A 15,540-nucleotide genomic window follows, 5' to 3' on the forward strand; every position below is an offset into this window, starting at 1 on the left:
TGTTCTGATGAGATTTCATGCTTTGTAGCTAGTGACCAAATTTATGGCACTTCTAAAGAGCTTCACAAAAAGTTTCAGAAATATTTACATCCTGTTTTTACCACTTCAAACATATTTTTTTAAAAAAACACTGGACTCCTCATTTTCAGTTGCAATCATGTTTTATTTTTCTTTTATTTTTAGAATGGCAGGATTTAAAAAACAATAAATCTAATTGGAACATCTTTTGCTTTGTTTTCTTTTTTTTTTCCTCACACAGAAAGAGTGGTAAGCATTAAATAGAGTCTCAGGTTTTATAAATTGACTTAGTAGAGAAGAGGTTTTAGTTTGCATTGTGATTTGTGAGTTGTGGGATTTAAATGTGGTAGTTGTGGAGTTTGCATTTTAAATACAAGTCTAGAATAGATTTGAAGTTGGCAGTGGTAAAATATTGCCTGATTATTAAACCACTCCTTAATAGATACATACCTATAAATATAGTTGCCTTTCATTTGTTTATTTTGTAGCTATTGCATCATTCATTTTTATGACTTTTTGGGACAATAAATAACAGGAAGTTTATAGCTGAAGCGAGATCTTCCTCTAAAACTCTCTCTGCACATTTTAAGATAATTTAATCTTCGTTCTTGTCCTCTTCACTCTTCTTTTTCATGCTGTTTGTTTTGACTACACTGTTTATTACATTGTTTTAGAAAAAGACTAAATGTAAAAAATAGTGATAAGTCTCTCCCTGCAGAATTGGAAACCCAAATAAATTATAGATAATATTGAATAGGTAATATAGTATTGAATAGAACAAAATTAGTGATGCCTTTATAATCTTTACAGTAGCATTTTCAGCTGCCCTGCCTTTCTTATTTTGGATTTGAGACCAGTGCTTAGACTTAAATTGTATGATATTACTTATCATAATTCTGCAATAATAGTTCCTGTAGAGCAATACCTAGACTATAGGTTGGCTAGCTGAGTTCAATACATGTTTATACTGTCAGACAAAAAAAAAGGCTCTCATATATCTAATGAATATCTAATGTAGGGGTGCCTGACTGCAGTGGTCTTACTGGTGTGACTGTACAGCTCTTACATGTATAGTGGCACAGTTTGGGTGTTTAAATCACTTACAAAAGAATGGGAAAATTGGATGGTAATTTAGACTAAAAATCTCAAAATTACAACAGCTAGATAATTGGACGTAGAAGCATACTGTATAGGGGAGAGAGGAAAATGTAAGGGGACATCCCTAGGGAGTAAGAGTGTTACAGGAGAACAAAAAATAGAAGCTGAGTAAGTGAAGGAGCAGCTCGGCCACAGTACAGTTTGTGTGGTGATTTTATAGAAATCCAAGCTATGGACCAAGTTTTTTGTCTCTTAAGTTCCAATTGATGCAGTCCATTGTCCTTGCACTACCTTTGTCTTGAGTTACATTAACAAAACGTAAAGTTTAGACTTTCTTCATTATTCCTTTGTAACCTCTTATTTCAAAACTAAGATTTCTTTTCTCCAGGAACTGAGACTCCTTTGTTTAGGACAAGATGTTGTGTATCAGAAAGATACAACGCTTTCTGGACAGGAAATATTGAAAGGGCAAGGCAGCTTTTCTACTTTCACTCAGTTAAAAGTACAAAAGCCTTTAGGCTTTTTTTTCTTTATTCCATACTAACTTCTGTGGCTTGTGTACCATGTATGGTAGACACGATATTGAACAAATGCCTAATTAACACTTATTTTATCATCTCATGTGTTACACCTTTCTGTATTTGCAAAATGGGATGCACAAGCTTAGATGGTTATTATGGTTTTGAATTGATCTGGATGTTCAAAAAAGAGTTTGTGAAGAGGACTGTTTGTAGAGCTGCTTTTTACTACATTTTGTTGCAATATAAGAGAATGTATTGTTTAGTTTTTTACTATGTAGTCATGACAATATATGTTTGGGTTTTTTTTTTCTTTTAGCTACTGGTTATTCATTTAACCACACGTAGCCTGAAATTATGGTATATATGAAAATTTATATTGATTTGGGGACAAGGAAGAAATTTTTCATTATGACTTCTTCATAGGGTCATTTTCATAATGATTTCTTAATAGAATTCATAATGAATTCTTCATAGGGCATAGTAATAAATAATTTCTAATTTGTTAACAAAATCCTTCATTTTTTCAGCAAACTTTTGTTTGCTGCTTCTTGATGGCAGATGCAGACCTTCATTGGAAACAGGCTGGGGGTGACCGAACTTGTTGAACACTCACATCAATCCGTTTTCAACAAGTGGAAGTGAGAAGCTTTGAGCAGGGAGGTTGGAATGTATCATCTCCAGAGGTCCCTTTCATCTTCACCCACTCTGTGACTCTGTGGAGGCTTGTCGTATTGCCTCCTTAGATGAAATAGCATAAGCATATGAAAAATGGGATCCTGCTTAGTATTGCTGGACTTGCTTTTATTCTGCATTACTGCAGAAAGTTTTTTGATGATTGTTTCCCCAGATACAGGTACGGGTGGCTGCAAGCATTTTGGGAGCAATGTGCAGTGGGCTGGCCAGAAGCGCTGCAAAGACCTGACAGGCCTTGGGCTGGATGTAAAAATAGCTATGCTAACTGTCCCAGTCGTGCTGGAAGCTGGCTGTGGTACCCTACTACATTCTCACTGTGCTCTCAGTATAATAAAACAGAGAAGGTGGCAAGTTGGAAGGAGTCTCTGGTCTCACTGCTTGTGTTTGTCCTTTTGAACTTACAGTGTATGTTGACAGGCTGGAAAGCAAAAGCAAATTGATGCAAAGATGTATTGTGCTTAAGCCTTCCCCAGGAGATACTTCTTAACTGTTTCTTTATGTTTCTTACGTACTTTCTAGTGGGGCAAATTATCCATATTGCTGGAAAGGAAATCTTTCCATCTATATAGATATAGACAGTAAATCTCTCTTACTGCAGGTTGGTCTAGTTACTGTGTTTTACCATGTGAAAGTGGCCATGGACTACAGATCCCTTTTATAACAGTCTTCTGAATATATAAAGATGTGAAGTATATGCCCTTGATCATCTCTCTTATTTTAGACAAGTTGACTTTTTAATTTTTTTAATAAAGCAGGTTCTCTGAATGCTACATCATGCTGCCACTTTTGCCTGGACTCTTTTCAGTTTGTCCACATATGAAGTAAAGTAACTGGAATTATACACAGCTGATGCCTCGATTCTACGAAAAAAACCCACCCAAACCCCAAACAAAAAACCTCCATGTATGTGGTATACAACACTCCTGTTAATGCACTAGAGAGGGCAGCATCATCCCACTGTTGATTCCAGTTGTGGTCTGCATTAGGTTCAGAATCCTTTTCTGCAGATTCAGATGGGTTATCTCTCGAGTGAACATTTCAGGATTAAATTTCTTTAAGTACTGCAGAAGGAGGCATGGTAGCATGATTCCTTTGTTGGTGAAGGTTTTGGGTTTTGTTTCCTCAAAACTTGGAACCATTTTTCATCCTGTAGCAAAGGAAAGGGAGAAGGAAATTCTACATTTGAAATGCTCGATATCAGAGTTCTGAGAGCTTGATTGTTTTCTTTGCTTTTCTTCCTATTTCCTCTCTTCTCCATCTCTCCTCGCCCCCAGCCCCCAAATCTGTGACACTGAAAGAGATTAAAGAACAGCATGAAGAGCTTTGCAGAGACTGACTGCAGAGGTCACTATTCTGTAGAGAAAAAAATTCTAAAACTTGATTTTTTTTCCAAGGAGAAAATAAAAAAGAGTTTCAGGAAAGAGTGCCATAATGTAAATCTTTCCATTGGAAAGTCTCTGAAAAGAACAAAAACCGGCTTAGGAAGATCAGAGAATTCTTCGTTCATTTTATGGGAGCAAGCATGGCTCTTTAGTCTTGAGGTCAGAGCCTATTCAGAATACAGCTGCTTTTTTTTTTTTTTTCCCCTAAGAGCATTTTAATCTATTCCTTGGATTCTATTTCAGATCGTATTTCCCAAAGAAATACATGAAAAGGAATGAATACATCTACATGTAAATCTACCATACTTATAAGAAATTGTCATTAAAAATAATAAGCAGAGCCACCTCAACAGTTTCCAGAGCATTTAGTATTTTCTGTGTCTTGTGCAGATTTTCTCTGCTGTGAGTAAACGATCCTATATGGCAGTAACCTTGGAAAAATAGAAGTGATAAAGTGTTTGTGTGTTATGTGGTGGATACTGCATGAGAGAAGGAAAAAGCAAGGAGGGTGGAAATTGCTAGTGTAAGTATCTTGTCTGGATTGCACTTTGAATGTAATATAACTCTAAAGTAAAAGCAGTAATACAGATTTGTTAGCCCCAGTAAAAGCCATGTGCAATTGGCTTTAGTTAGTGTGCATCAATGTATTAACTTTCCAAGATGCTTTTCCACGGAGGACTGATATTTGTGGAACAGTGGCGAGAAGGCACATGTCATTTTTAGTCACTCGCATTTGTACCAACCAGGGGGCTGAGACATCGTGTCAGTGTAAGTATTATTCTGTCTGGGTGCTCATCAGAAGCTTCTGATGAAAAAAATCACTTTAGAACCCGGTCTGAATAAGGCACAATGGTAAGTTGTGATTAACTTAGTCTGGATGAAAATGAAATGTAATTGTGTTTGTAGTTTTCATTAAATTCACAATCAGATGATACACCTCCTAATATTTAGCTTGTTGCCTTCTCTGTGGCCATGAGCATAGGATTGTGTGAGGATGTAAAATGGCTCATTTTTTACATGGAGAAGGTCTCTAAATGCAGACCTCTTACTGAACACCCAAGTAGCGTTATTTTTGTTACCCTCTTACAAACTCTTTGAATTTCTTATCCTTTAGAGCTTGTTATCTAGCTATAATCACTTTAGAGACTGGTGTTTAGGGGAAGATAAGGAAACAATGGCATTGTTATTCTTATGAGAGTAAAATTGTGTTAAGAATCAACATGGTATTTATTGCAAAAATAAATTCGGTTACAGGAGTTCTCCCCCCCCGCCCCAAGCTTTTGCCCACATGCAAAACAGATTTAAATAAGTAAATTAATTAATTAAAATATAAAGCAAACAAACAAACTGACATGTGCCTCTGGCACACTTTTCCTTTCAGATGAGTTCCGAAATAACAGATTGAATACAACTTCTTTACCAGAAAATCTCCAGCTATGCTGGTTTATAACTCTTAATTTATCATTAGTAACAGCTGCCAGGATATGAATTTTCATATGCCCTGAAAGGTGCATTTTAATTTTTTGGAAGGTTAATAAAGGGTGGTTTTCTCTTCAGTCCACATGCTTTTTCATTAAAGGCTATGAAAACACTCTCACCTGGAAGGCCATATGGAACATATTTAAAACAATGGCAAACAGCCTTTTCCTTATGCTACTATTCTGCATTTTTAATTTGCAAAATGGAGTCTCAGTAGTCTGCCTCACTGCTGCCTGGGACAGTTGGCTGCTGCGGGCAGTGAAGTTACCACGACCTTGCAGTGTACCTTGCCAAGGCCAGCCAGCTGAACGCTGCCCCTGCCCGACGAGTTGGCTTCTGCTGGCAACTGGGAATATCTGCTCTCATCTGCAGTCCCTTGCATCGCTTCCAGTGGCAGCACATAGGTTAAATACTCTGCCGATAGTGAAAACATGCAAGGTAGAAAAGCTGCATGCATTTCAGTCCTTTACTAGTAATTGTGTTGCAAAGACTTTTCACCTCTCTCAAAAGCAAGTTGGAATAAGCTGTTTTTTAGGAGTTGCTGAATATTACAAATTCAGAACATGTGTGGTGGTCCCAATAATGGAATGATTCACTGGTTTATGGATATTATTTGCGTTACCAGCTACTGTGTGCACAAGTGTGAGAAAAAGAGTAATACCTTCATTACAGAGCAGGGGAATATACACAGGAATTGGAGAGACAGGAATGCCTAAGAGGGTCCACAAGGTTATTATCCAAATCTCGGCCTTGGAAGTTTGTATTTCTTCACAGAAACCGACAGCAAAGAGATCTCATATGGGTTTCTATTATGACAGCTGCTGTGCTTGTGGTTTCATTTTGTGAAGCCTTGCCATTTTGAACAATACCTCATTTTTCAGTTCTCAAAGTTTTACTTAACAGTGGATATTTAAGGAGTTGTTCAGCTTTTTGCATGAACTGTGTCATTCCCGGAGGAGAAGAGTTGGCTGGTATATCAACACCGTATGTATTACTCCTGCTGATTCATTAGATCTAAAAATGTTCAGATGTTGGAGTTATACTTTTCATTGCTAATGGGTATGTGTTCCGGAAACTAGTCTGAAAGAAAATCATCCGGAAACTTTGATATATGTTTTGGGGATTGCTTAGTAGAGTCCTCTAACCTTTTCCTATTTTCTGTGTTTAAAAAACAAGCCACACACTTTTTAAAATTCATGGCCGAAGTCAGGTTTCTCTCCCCAGCCCTAAGTTATTCAATACCTGTTATTTTAGTTACTGTTATTCTGCTTTAGTAATCAGATTCAAGAGCTGCTAAATCATATACTGAAATAAATTCATTTCTTTTCATCTTAGGGGCTAGTGGTATAGCATTTAATTGTTTTCATAGCAGAATAATAAACTGTAGAAACTGAGGCCATGGTACTTCAGTGTATTTACTTCTGCAACTCTCTGGCTACATATTTGAATGTTTATGTGAATTATGTGATACGCTTTGGTATATTGAAAGCAAAGAGTCAGCTAAGGGAAAAATGAATAGGTGTAGAGTGAAACTGCAAGACATCTCCTAGCTGTGTGATACGGTTATATGCGTCTTTACCGTAGTTAGGTGTTTTACCTTTGCTGTTGTTAATACATGTTTGACCAGAATCTCTACTCTGAGGACAACGAACCTTTAATATTTGGTCTCTCTTCAAAGTCTACTCTCCTTTTATTTTCTGTGTGGTGTTTTGGTTTTGTTTTGTTTTTTTTTTTGTAAGAGTTAGCTTTCATCCTAAGAGTTTTTTATGACACTTCCTCTGACATTTAAAGAGCAGTCTTATTCCCTACTTGTCATTGTATTGCAATCCTTGTGTAAGTCAAGCTGGTTTTGTTGCTAATATAAATAAGCTTTCAATTCCCTGAAATTCCTAGCATCCTTTTCCTGTTCTTGTGCCAACTTGAATCATATTCCTTGCAGACGGATCACCAGATTTGCATGTAGCCATTATGATGAGGTCTTACCAGTACCCAGTGCTGTGGGTTGCAAAGTGTTCCAGTAATTTAATAGCTGGGTTCTTGCTCTTATCCTGATGAGTCCTTTTCTATAAATTAGGAAAACTTGCATCATCTGACATGTGCAGTCAATGTTTGTCTTCTCATCCCCTAGCAATTTGAACTTATTATTTGTTACCTTCTGAGTTTGGAAAAAAGAGCAGAGGTATCAAAGATAATTTCTTTCCTGCTTATTTTGAGTGCAGGCCATACTGCTCCTGGTAAATCCTTGACTAAATGAAAAGCTGCAGAATGGGCTCGCACATCATCTGACTGAAAGAGTCCATATAAGTCATAAATGCCTTAGTCTTACCTGGAATACACAGTGTGTTCACACAGGCGCACAGCCCATTAAGAACTGTATTTAATTATTATCAGTTAATTATACTTTCAAGTTTTAGTTTCTCTACTTCTTCAAGAAAATTACTTATTCACTCAACAGTATGGAAGATCTGTTTTCCTCCTTTGATTGCCACAAAAGTTCTCAAATATTTTGGTTGTTTTTCTGATCTGTCTTAAAGAAATGTCAAGGTCTTGCCATTCAACTCCTGAACTCTTCAGTAAGGTTTCATTGGTTTTTATCTTACATATTACTGTGTGGGAGCTCTAGTCCAACAGACCATTTACATGTGCTTAACTTTGCATCTGTGAGACTTCTGTTGTCTTCCATGGATCTGTGCAGGTATTTAAAAGTGATGGAATTTGTATACTTTGTTGGATTGGAGCAACCAGGATCAGAAGATAAAAAGTATTGCATCTGCCTGAAAATTCCATGAGGATTTATGTTCACATTTTACATTTTCGTAAATGGACAAAAGTTAATCATTGATAAGCTCAGTGGAGTAATCACATAGGCTTTTCATTTTTGGGGGGGTTGGTTTAGTGTGGGTTTTTTCTTTCCCCTGCCCCCCACCCCCCTTTTTTTTTTTTTTTTGGTACTCTTGTTGCTCGTGTTGGTACTCAAGGTAGTAGTATGACTTCTATACCTGAAAGAAAGAGTTGCTTAATTAACAGATTAATTGTTGGTCAAAACAAATGATATTATTAAACTGTTACATACTTTATTAAAGTGGCTTACTAGCTGTTCTGTTAGAAGTGGTGGGGTGTTAAAACCTGTAGTTAATATACAATAATATTGCTGCAACAGAAACTGCATCTGTTGAGTCCTTGTACATGCTGGCACTTTTCAAGATGATCTTCTGAAAGTATGCTAAGCATTTTCTGTGTTTCCAAAAATTTGTCTTTGAGTTATGTATCTCTTGACAAATTTCCAGTTGTGTGTGAGGCTGCATTAACTCACCACGCCTACAGAGACTCCGTTTTCCCCCCTGAAATTTGTGAATGAATGAACAATATAGGTGACATTTGTTCGGCCTTTTTTTTTTTCATCTGTTACTCTAGTAAATAGATTAGTATGTGAAGTCCACTTTAAATATATTGGAAAAGCAGTCTAATTAAAGAAGTCAAGCTATTTACTGAAATGTGGTTGAAGCTGTTTCCTTGAAGAATAGACAAAAGAAGTTATTTTTGGTTTTAGGAAAACAAGCAGTGCGTGAGGCTGGCGATTTTACAGAAGTGAAGTTTGCGAACAATAGTATTACAAGAATTCCTCTTAGAAGATAAGCATTAAAATGTGTCAGTGCATATGTCTTTTTTGGATATTGTAATGCTTAGGCAATGTTTGACATAAATGTAAAATCAGTGTTTTAGATTTGCCATGGTGATAATAGTTTTGCAAGATCTGTGCCTTACTGTCTTACTGAGGGGAAAGTGGACTACAAGTATAGCCCAGTTTCTGAATTATTTTAGATTTTAAAATATATACTGTGTACTCTAAGTGGTTTTATTTTTTAATCTTAGCATTCCTTTGTATTCTTTCCTCTTAGCTTTTTGTATATTTAAATGGTATTGAAGATATTAAAAGCTTGATTGTTCAGAAACACAAATTTACCTTACTTTCATGAAGCTCTTATGTTCAGAAATAAAGCCTTTCTTTAATATTCATACAAATCAAGATAACTTTTTTCCTGATTTCTAACACTTAAATTGTCTTTATGTGTTCTTCAGCATGTTGTATGTCCCATGATTCTCATGAGATTGTGTTTTATTTAAATCTGAACTGAGGCTAGAAGGCAAAACTATAATTTTAACTTTATTGTGTGATGTTATTAGAAGCTGAAGCAAACTGAGTAGATAAAGTACTATTGATACCTGTTACTGAAAAAGATACCTCTTTGGTTCTGAAGAGAAGGATACGACTGGTTGCAAATCCACAGTTCACCTCTGTGGGAGGAATGGTGTGAATGGTTGGTGTCTGTTATCATTTAACTTCTTCCTGGGCAGTGACTGCCTTCTAAGGGTGTTTTATGAGAAGGGCTGTAAGTACTGTGATAGACAAAATGAAAATGGAGGAGAGTCAAGAACTCATACTAAAAGTGTCCTCTGGCCAAGTGTGGAAATACTTGTTTCTGTTCAGGCTGAGTTCCTCTGGAATCCCCTTTTTGCGGTCCTCCTGAGCAGCTGGAGAGGTGCGTGGCTGATACCAACAGACTTTGGCTGCAATCCTGCTGCCTAGGAAAACGTCCCAGTTCATAGGATAAAACAGGAGGGGCAGATTTTCATAAATACAATGCTGTTCCAGCCTAAGCAAGCCTGAATGTCTACTTTTGTACAATTCCTTACTCTTCCTCGCCGACTCAGGAACTCCCAAGCCTCCATGGAGTAAACTCTCGCACTGGGATTTTCATCTTACTGCAAGCCACATGGTGTTGTGTGTTGCTATAACGGGATCATAAACGACAAATTGAATCCTCTTGCATGGGAGTTTTTTAATAGAGGTGAATTTTAGACTATGACTATGAGGCAGGAATGGAGTGAGTGAATCTCCTGAGGTTCACAGGAGGCTGAGTGATATAGAAATGTTGACAGGACAGTAGAGATGGCCGTAACTAGCCAACTTTACTTATATCTTAGGAAGATGGTATCATGCAAGTAAAAGAGAAGTACTCTGGGAGCAGGAAAATGTTCCCAAACTGGATGAAGGAACAAGGGAGTGAGAAAAATAATCAGCATTTCCTTAATTAATTACATTTTTATGAGAAAATTTGCATCTTTGTCAGTGTGTCTTGTGTGACTTAAAAAAGGGCAGTAATCTTCGTGAGAGATGAGGTTCAATAGACACCATTATGTGCAGTTCTTTTCTAGAATTGTGCTCCTTCAGCTGACCAAGTGGAATACTGCTTTCCCTAGTGCCATTTTATGATGCTAATTATAAAAGTTTTCTGGAAACTACAAAAGCCGTAGTTTGGATGAAAGTGCCGTATTTTACAGGAATTATTCTTTCATATAAATCTCATTTAAAAGTTCAAGGATGCTGCATCCTGCGGAGCCATTGGGTGTTTCTATTTTCAGTACTTTGTGTGCTACTTGAGTCATATTGATTTCCAAATACTATAAAACTGTACAAAACAGGAAGACTATAATAGCCTTATACAGTAGCTGAGAGTGTGGTTTTTTTACTCCTAATTAAAGTATTTATTAAAATTGAAGGGAAATAGCTCAATGTAATAAGAAGCTGCATTTTCTCTGTTTGCAACCCAAGCTACTGTTTGAACTGATTCCAGTTGTTTCTTATTATTGTTCAAGTGTAAGCGTTATCTGCTGTGGAAGAAAAGTAAGGGAGAAACTTTCTTTTAATGTCTTCTCAAAAGGTAGGAACATAAAATTTGTGCAGGTGAAAAGAGATGAAGACTAGCAATAATAAATTGTTGAAGAAAGAATAATTTTCCTTGTGCCTGTATTATCATTGTCTGATCTATGTATCTGTATTTCATTACAATAATTAATATTCTGGAACACAAACTTGCTATAATTAAGCTACTTTTTGTTTCAGTTACCCTGAATGTTCTAAAATATTGGATAGACTTGTGATTGTGAAATAGTGCTAGCAGTTCACACTTACTTTTTTTTTTTTAAGAATGAAGATGCTTGCAATAATTTTACTTTTAGAGTAAGTTTAGAACTGTGGCAGCAGTATTTTCTGCTTCTAACATATACAGGTACCACAATACTTTACCTTTTCTTCTGCAAAAAAACCCAGGGTATCTGTTTGGTTCCCCTTGGGAGGTTTTAAGTTCTGAGACTTGATGGTTCCTTGTAGCTGGTCACTTCCTAAGAGTGATCAACAGTCTGCCAGATTTCCTGCACAGACATTAACTAGTCTGGTGGAAAATGTCCAGTAGGATTTATTTTTGTTCTCTTAAGAGGCTTCATTCATTTCTTCCCCTCGTACATGCCTGTGCCTTTCTCCAAAGGACAGGGACAAATGTCAGAGGCTGAAGCCAGCACCATCAGTGTGCACCTCCCTCAGGTCATGCAGAAAGCCTGCCTTCTGCTGGTTGCACGCTCCCCAGGCTGTGAGGGAGAGCTGTGCTCACGCATGGTGCTCTTGTGTTTTAGCCAACAGCATTTTACGAAGGTCTGCACAGCCTCTGGTTTTCATGTATAGCTCGTACACTGCATCATGTCTGGTTAGACAGGCCTTTCAGATGTGAAGATGGGTACCTGAAGGCGCCCCGCAGATATATCCTTTATTACAACTGGTGAAATTCTTCATGTAAAATAGGACAATATCAGCAAGAAGGTTATATTTGTCAATATAAAGGCTTTATTAATCTGGGTGGTGCAGGATGGTTTGGACCTTTGTCCACAGCTTGATAAGGTGACTGGGTTATTTCTGTAGCTCCTTGTGAACTTTAACGGTAGTGCCTTATAAACAGGCAAATCTCAGTATAACTTCAAGCATGGGTAAGTGTTAAGCAGTTTGGCCAAAAATGTGTCATAAGCTTGTAATAGCAGAATATGAAGTCAGAATTTCCCAAGGCCTAAGTCCTGCCTCCCATCCATCTTTCTCTCATACTTCTGGTTCCTGCTTTTTCATAACCTTTTAAATAAAGCCTTGTTCCAAATTTGTCCGTTGCTGTTCTTGCATCCCCTACTCCTCAGTTCCCTGTACCTTTACTAAGGTCTGCCTTTCTGGGAAGATACCTCAGGAGTGTGAACCAGGCTGTGCTGAACAACAGAGAAACAGGAGGGTGATGTAAGGGGAATGAAAGGAGTAATTAGAGTATTCTGTATTCAGAAGTATCTCCTCAAAGAATCCAGCTAAATGGATAGAAGGATTAGGCCTGTGAATTAAGGGCCTGCCAGGAAGTTTGTTGCTTTGAAGACCAAGGAAATAAATGAATAAAAGCTTTACTAACATGGGGTTAAGAATATTCACTGGTGCCCTGTAGTTTTGCAGATGTAGAGAATAGCTAATTCAAAGCCTCTGGAAACCAGAAAGTGCATGATTTAATGCATTCGTCTTCCTCTGCGGGATTTCAATTCTGCTTTTCTGGGATGATGCCTTGCTGTATCTTCACAGGCTCGTGCATGGCCTCTGCAGGTGCCCCAACAGCTCTGGGCACAGAACACCTAGGCTCTGCAGGGCAAAGCCCTAACACGTCCTTCTTTCCCTGGCAAAATTTGGATTTTTAAATAGGTATGGCAAGTAGGGGCTTTTCCCAGCACTGCGCTTACTCTTCACAAATTGCACTAGACTTGCCTGGGGTCTCATTCTGAGATGCTCCTTTCACTTACCCCTCGCTATACTTTCAGGATTCATTGTCATATATGCCAGTAGGCTATTAGTAATTCCATGACACGAAGGCATTTTTGTTCATCTCTAGGGAACCTTTGTAGCTGAATCATTCCCACACAATCAATTCAGTTCAGTCCTGAAAGGAGGCATTCTTGATTCCTTGGGATAAATATATACTCTTTTCAAATCACAAGATGCAGCTCTTCCAGGCTGCTCTCACTAATAGCTCCACTGGTTGCCACACTGAGTGTTAACATAGTGAATGCAGCTGGAGTGTTTGCAAATATGTGCCGGAATGTAAATGTGTGAATACAGCATAAACAATAACACATTGTTCTAGTTCATTCACATATCTATTCATGTATCTTGTAGCAATTTTCAGGCCCCTGAGAACCATCATCTAGTCCAGCCTCTTGGCTATCCTTCCCATATGGGTTTCTCGGACGATAGCTTTCTTCAGGAGTTCATCTTTGAGCTCCAAAGAAATCAAAAGATGGACAACCTCTACTAATTGCAGAGGTTTTCCTATCTGTGAACCCTTGTCACTGAACCATTCCCAGGGACTGTTGGCAGTTCCCTGACTTCATAGCCAAGGTCACGTTGCAGGGGTGGTAAGTACATTATTTTGCGTTGCCTAAGGCACCATCTAAAAGCATCTGAGACACCACTGGCACACTTGAACTGCACTAACTGAGCTTCGGGACATTCAAAACATATAAAGAGTGGGGGTTTTTCCGTATCTTTTTCCATCTTTACTTTTCATAGGAAAACTGGAAGAGGGCACTAGGATTCTTTGAATAAAGCTTTTGGGTGCAGGTATAAAACTGCTGAAGTTCCCGTGCTTTGTTCTGTGTACATGGCTGAGCAAGTCCTTACAGGCTGTAATTCAGATGGAGAGGCATCTCGGAAGGAGTTAGCACATGAGGTGCCTTAAGGGGAAATCTCAAGAGCAGCCAATTGAAAAAGAATTACTTTTGTTGAACTTGAGTTTTGAGTAGTCAATAATGCCAAAACATAACAAGGGTTTGAATATTAACTTCTGGACTGCGTTTTTCCACAGTCTCAGATATGCCCTTCCTCTCTTCATTTTCTGTATGTGATTGAGCTGTGCTTTGGGAGAGCCACAGTCTCTAAAGCTTTAATATTTTGTATTACTTTATCCATGGTACTTTGCTGGCTTATTATTAGAACAACGCTTTCCAACGCTCTCTATTAACTTTCATAGTTATTCTTACAAACAGTAATTGATCTTTTGGTGAATTTAAATATCCTTCTTCAAAGGCATGCTGGGACATTTTTTCTGTGGCTGAGTGATAATCTTCTTTATTATATTTACAACTTTTAACAAAGCTCTGGTTTCTCAGCTAATTAAATTGTGTGGGGTTTCTTTCTTTTTTTCTTTTGATAGAATTATTTTAATCTTTAATGTTTTTTTTACCTCTTGAGATATTTTGAAAATTAAAATGATAATATGAAAAAGCCACAAGAAATATGTTATCCAGTCTTGGTTTAGACATTTGTAATGGATTCTGGAGCCTCAAGTGAGAATATATCAAGAAAAGTTTAATTCACTTAACCAGAATGACGAAGAAAGTTTGTTCAGCGTTATACTTCATTTTGGCACAATTCTATTCACATTTTAATAGAATTAACTCATGGTCTATGTACCCATGAATTAAGATTGTATTAATTTCCACTTTTTTATTCCATTTACTGTATTTCAAATACACATTTTGAGAGCAGCTGTTGGGGGGTGCCACATCATGCTCCTACTCTGTTATCCCCTGAATGCTGCAATATAGATTGCATTAGTAGAACTTATTTTATTTAAAATGCCTGAATATATTATTTTTAGGTAGCATCAATGTGTTTCAGAACATACAATATTTATACATTCTTTTAAATCATTGCAATGGTCTGTACTGTCAAGCCGGGTCAGGTCAGCAGAAGTTTTTTCAAAGTTGTTTTGAGTTCCTTGAAGAAATATATGCTGGTTGGTTTTTTTTGATCAGACAGATTTTTTTCTCTTGTTATACAAAAAAGCAGAAATACATAAGAAACACTGATTTTCCTAGTGCAAACATGAATTCTGTCTTGCTAACTTCAATATTATTATAATGATCAGTTCTACATGGATTCACTAATCTGAAGGTTTTCTTCAACAAAATGAACCAAAGCATTTTAATTAATAGGCTTTAGGACCTTTTCAGTATTCTGTCCTCCAAGTTTTGAAGTGGAAGGGTTTTGCTGAGTTTTTTAATTAGGAAATTTAATTTTTCCTTAATCTTACAACATATTTCTCCTGTGACATGCTGTGTAATGCCATTTTGTTCTGTTGATGAATGAAATATTCTAGAAATTTGTTGGTTGGAGTCATTTGGCTTTGTCAGGCTAAATACTTTGAATATGTCAGTATGCTCTTTGTTCTCCTTGATATTCAGTGTATTGAGGAGAGGCATGGCAACTAAGGCAGGCATGAGCTTCACAAATTAGAGACTGTTTTTTCAGGGATTTTCCATGTTGGGCAAGCCGTCAAGGTTTTGGTTCAAGCAAGTGGAATGTTTGAATTTTAAGGGTTGCATTTTGGTATTTTTATTTTTTTTTTTATGAATTGTTACAAGAGTTGGCTAATCAGTAAAAGGAGGAAGGGATTCCATTTGTGGAAACTGCATTTGAGAAATTAGGGGGAAGATGA

General features: G+C 37.3%; 1 protein-coding gene across 3 annotated transcripts in view; it reads left to right on the forward strand.

Moving 5' to 3' along the window:
* COMMD10 (COMM domain containing 10) overlaps positions 1–15,540 on the forward strand; it is a 122,784-nt gene that overhangs the window by 65,407 nt on the left and 41,837 nt on the right. Inside the window, exon 6 of one of the 3 annotated variants that reach the window (XM_054184912.1) lies at positions 2,485–2,618. The exons of the other annotated variants lie outside the window; for them this stretch is intronic. Coding sequence (XP_054040887.1) covers positions 2,485–2,559 — 75 coding nt within the window. The 3' untranslated portion in view covers positions 2,560–2,618. Of the gene's footprint in view, positions 1–2,484; positions 2,619–15,540 lie in introns of those variants that run through there. 3 annotated transcript variants of the gene reach the window in all.

Source organism: Rissa tridactyla, chromosome Z, assembly GCF_028500815.1.
Source record: "Rissa tridactyla isolate bRisTri1 chromosome Z, bRisTri1.patW.cur.20221130, whole genome shotgun sequence".
NCBI classification, from domain to species: Eukaryota; Metazoa; Chordata; class Aves; order Charadriiformes; family Laridae; genus Rissa; species Rissa tridactyla.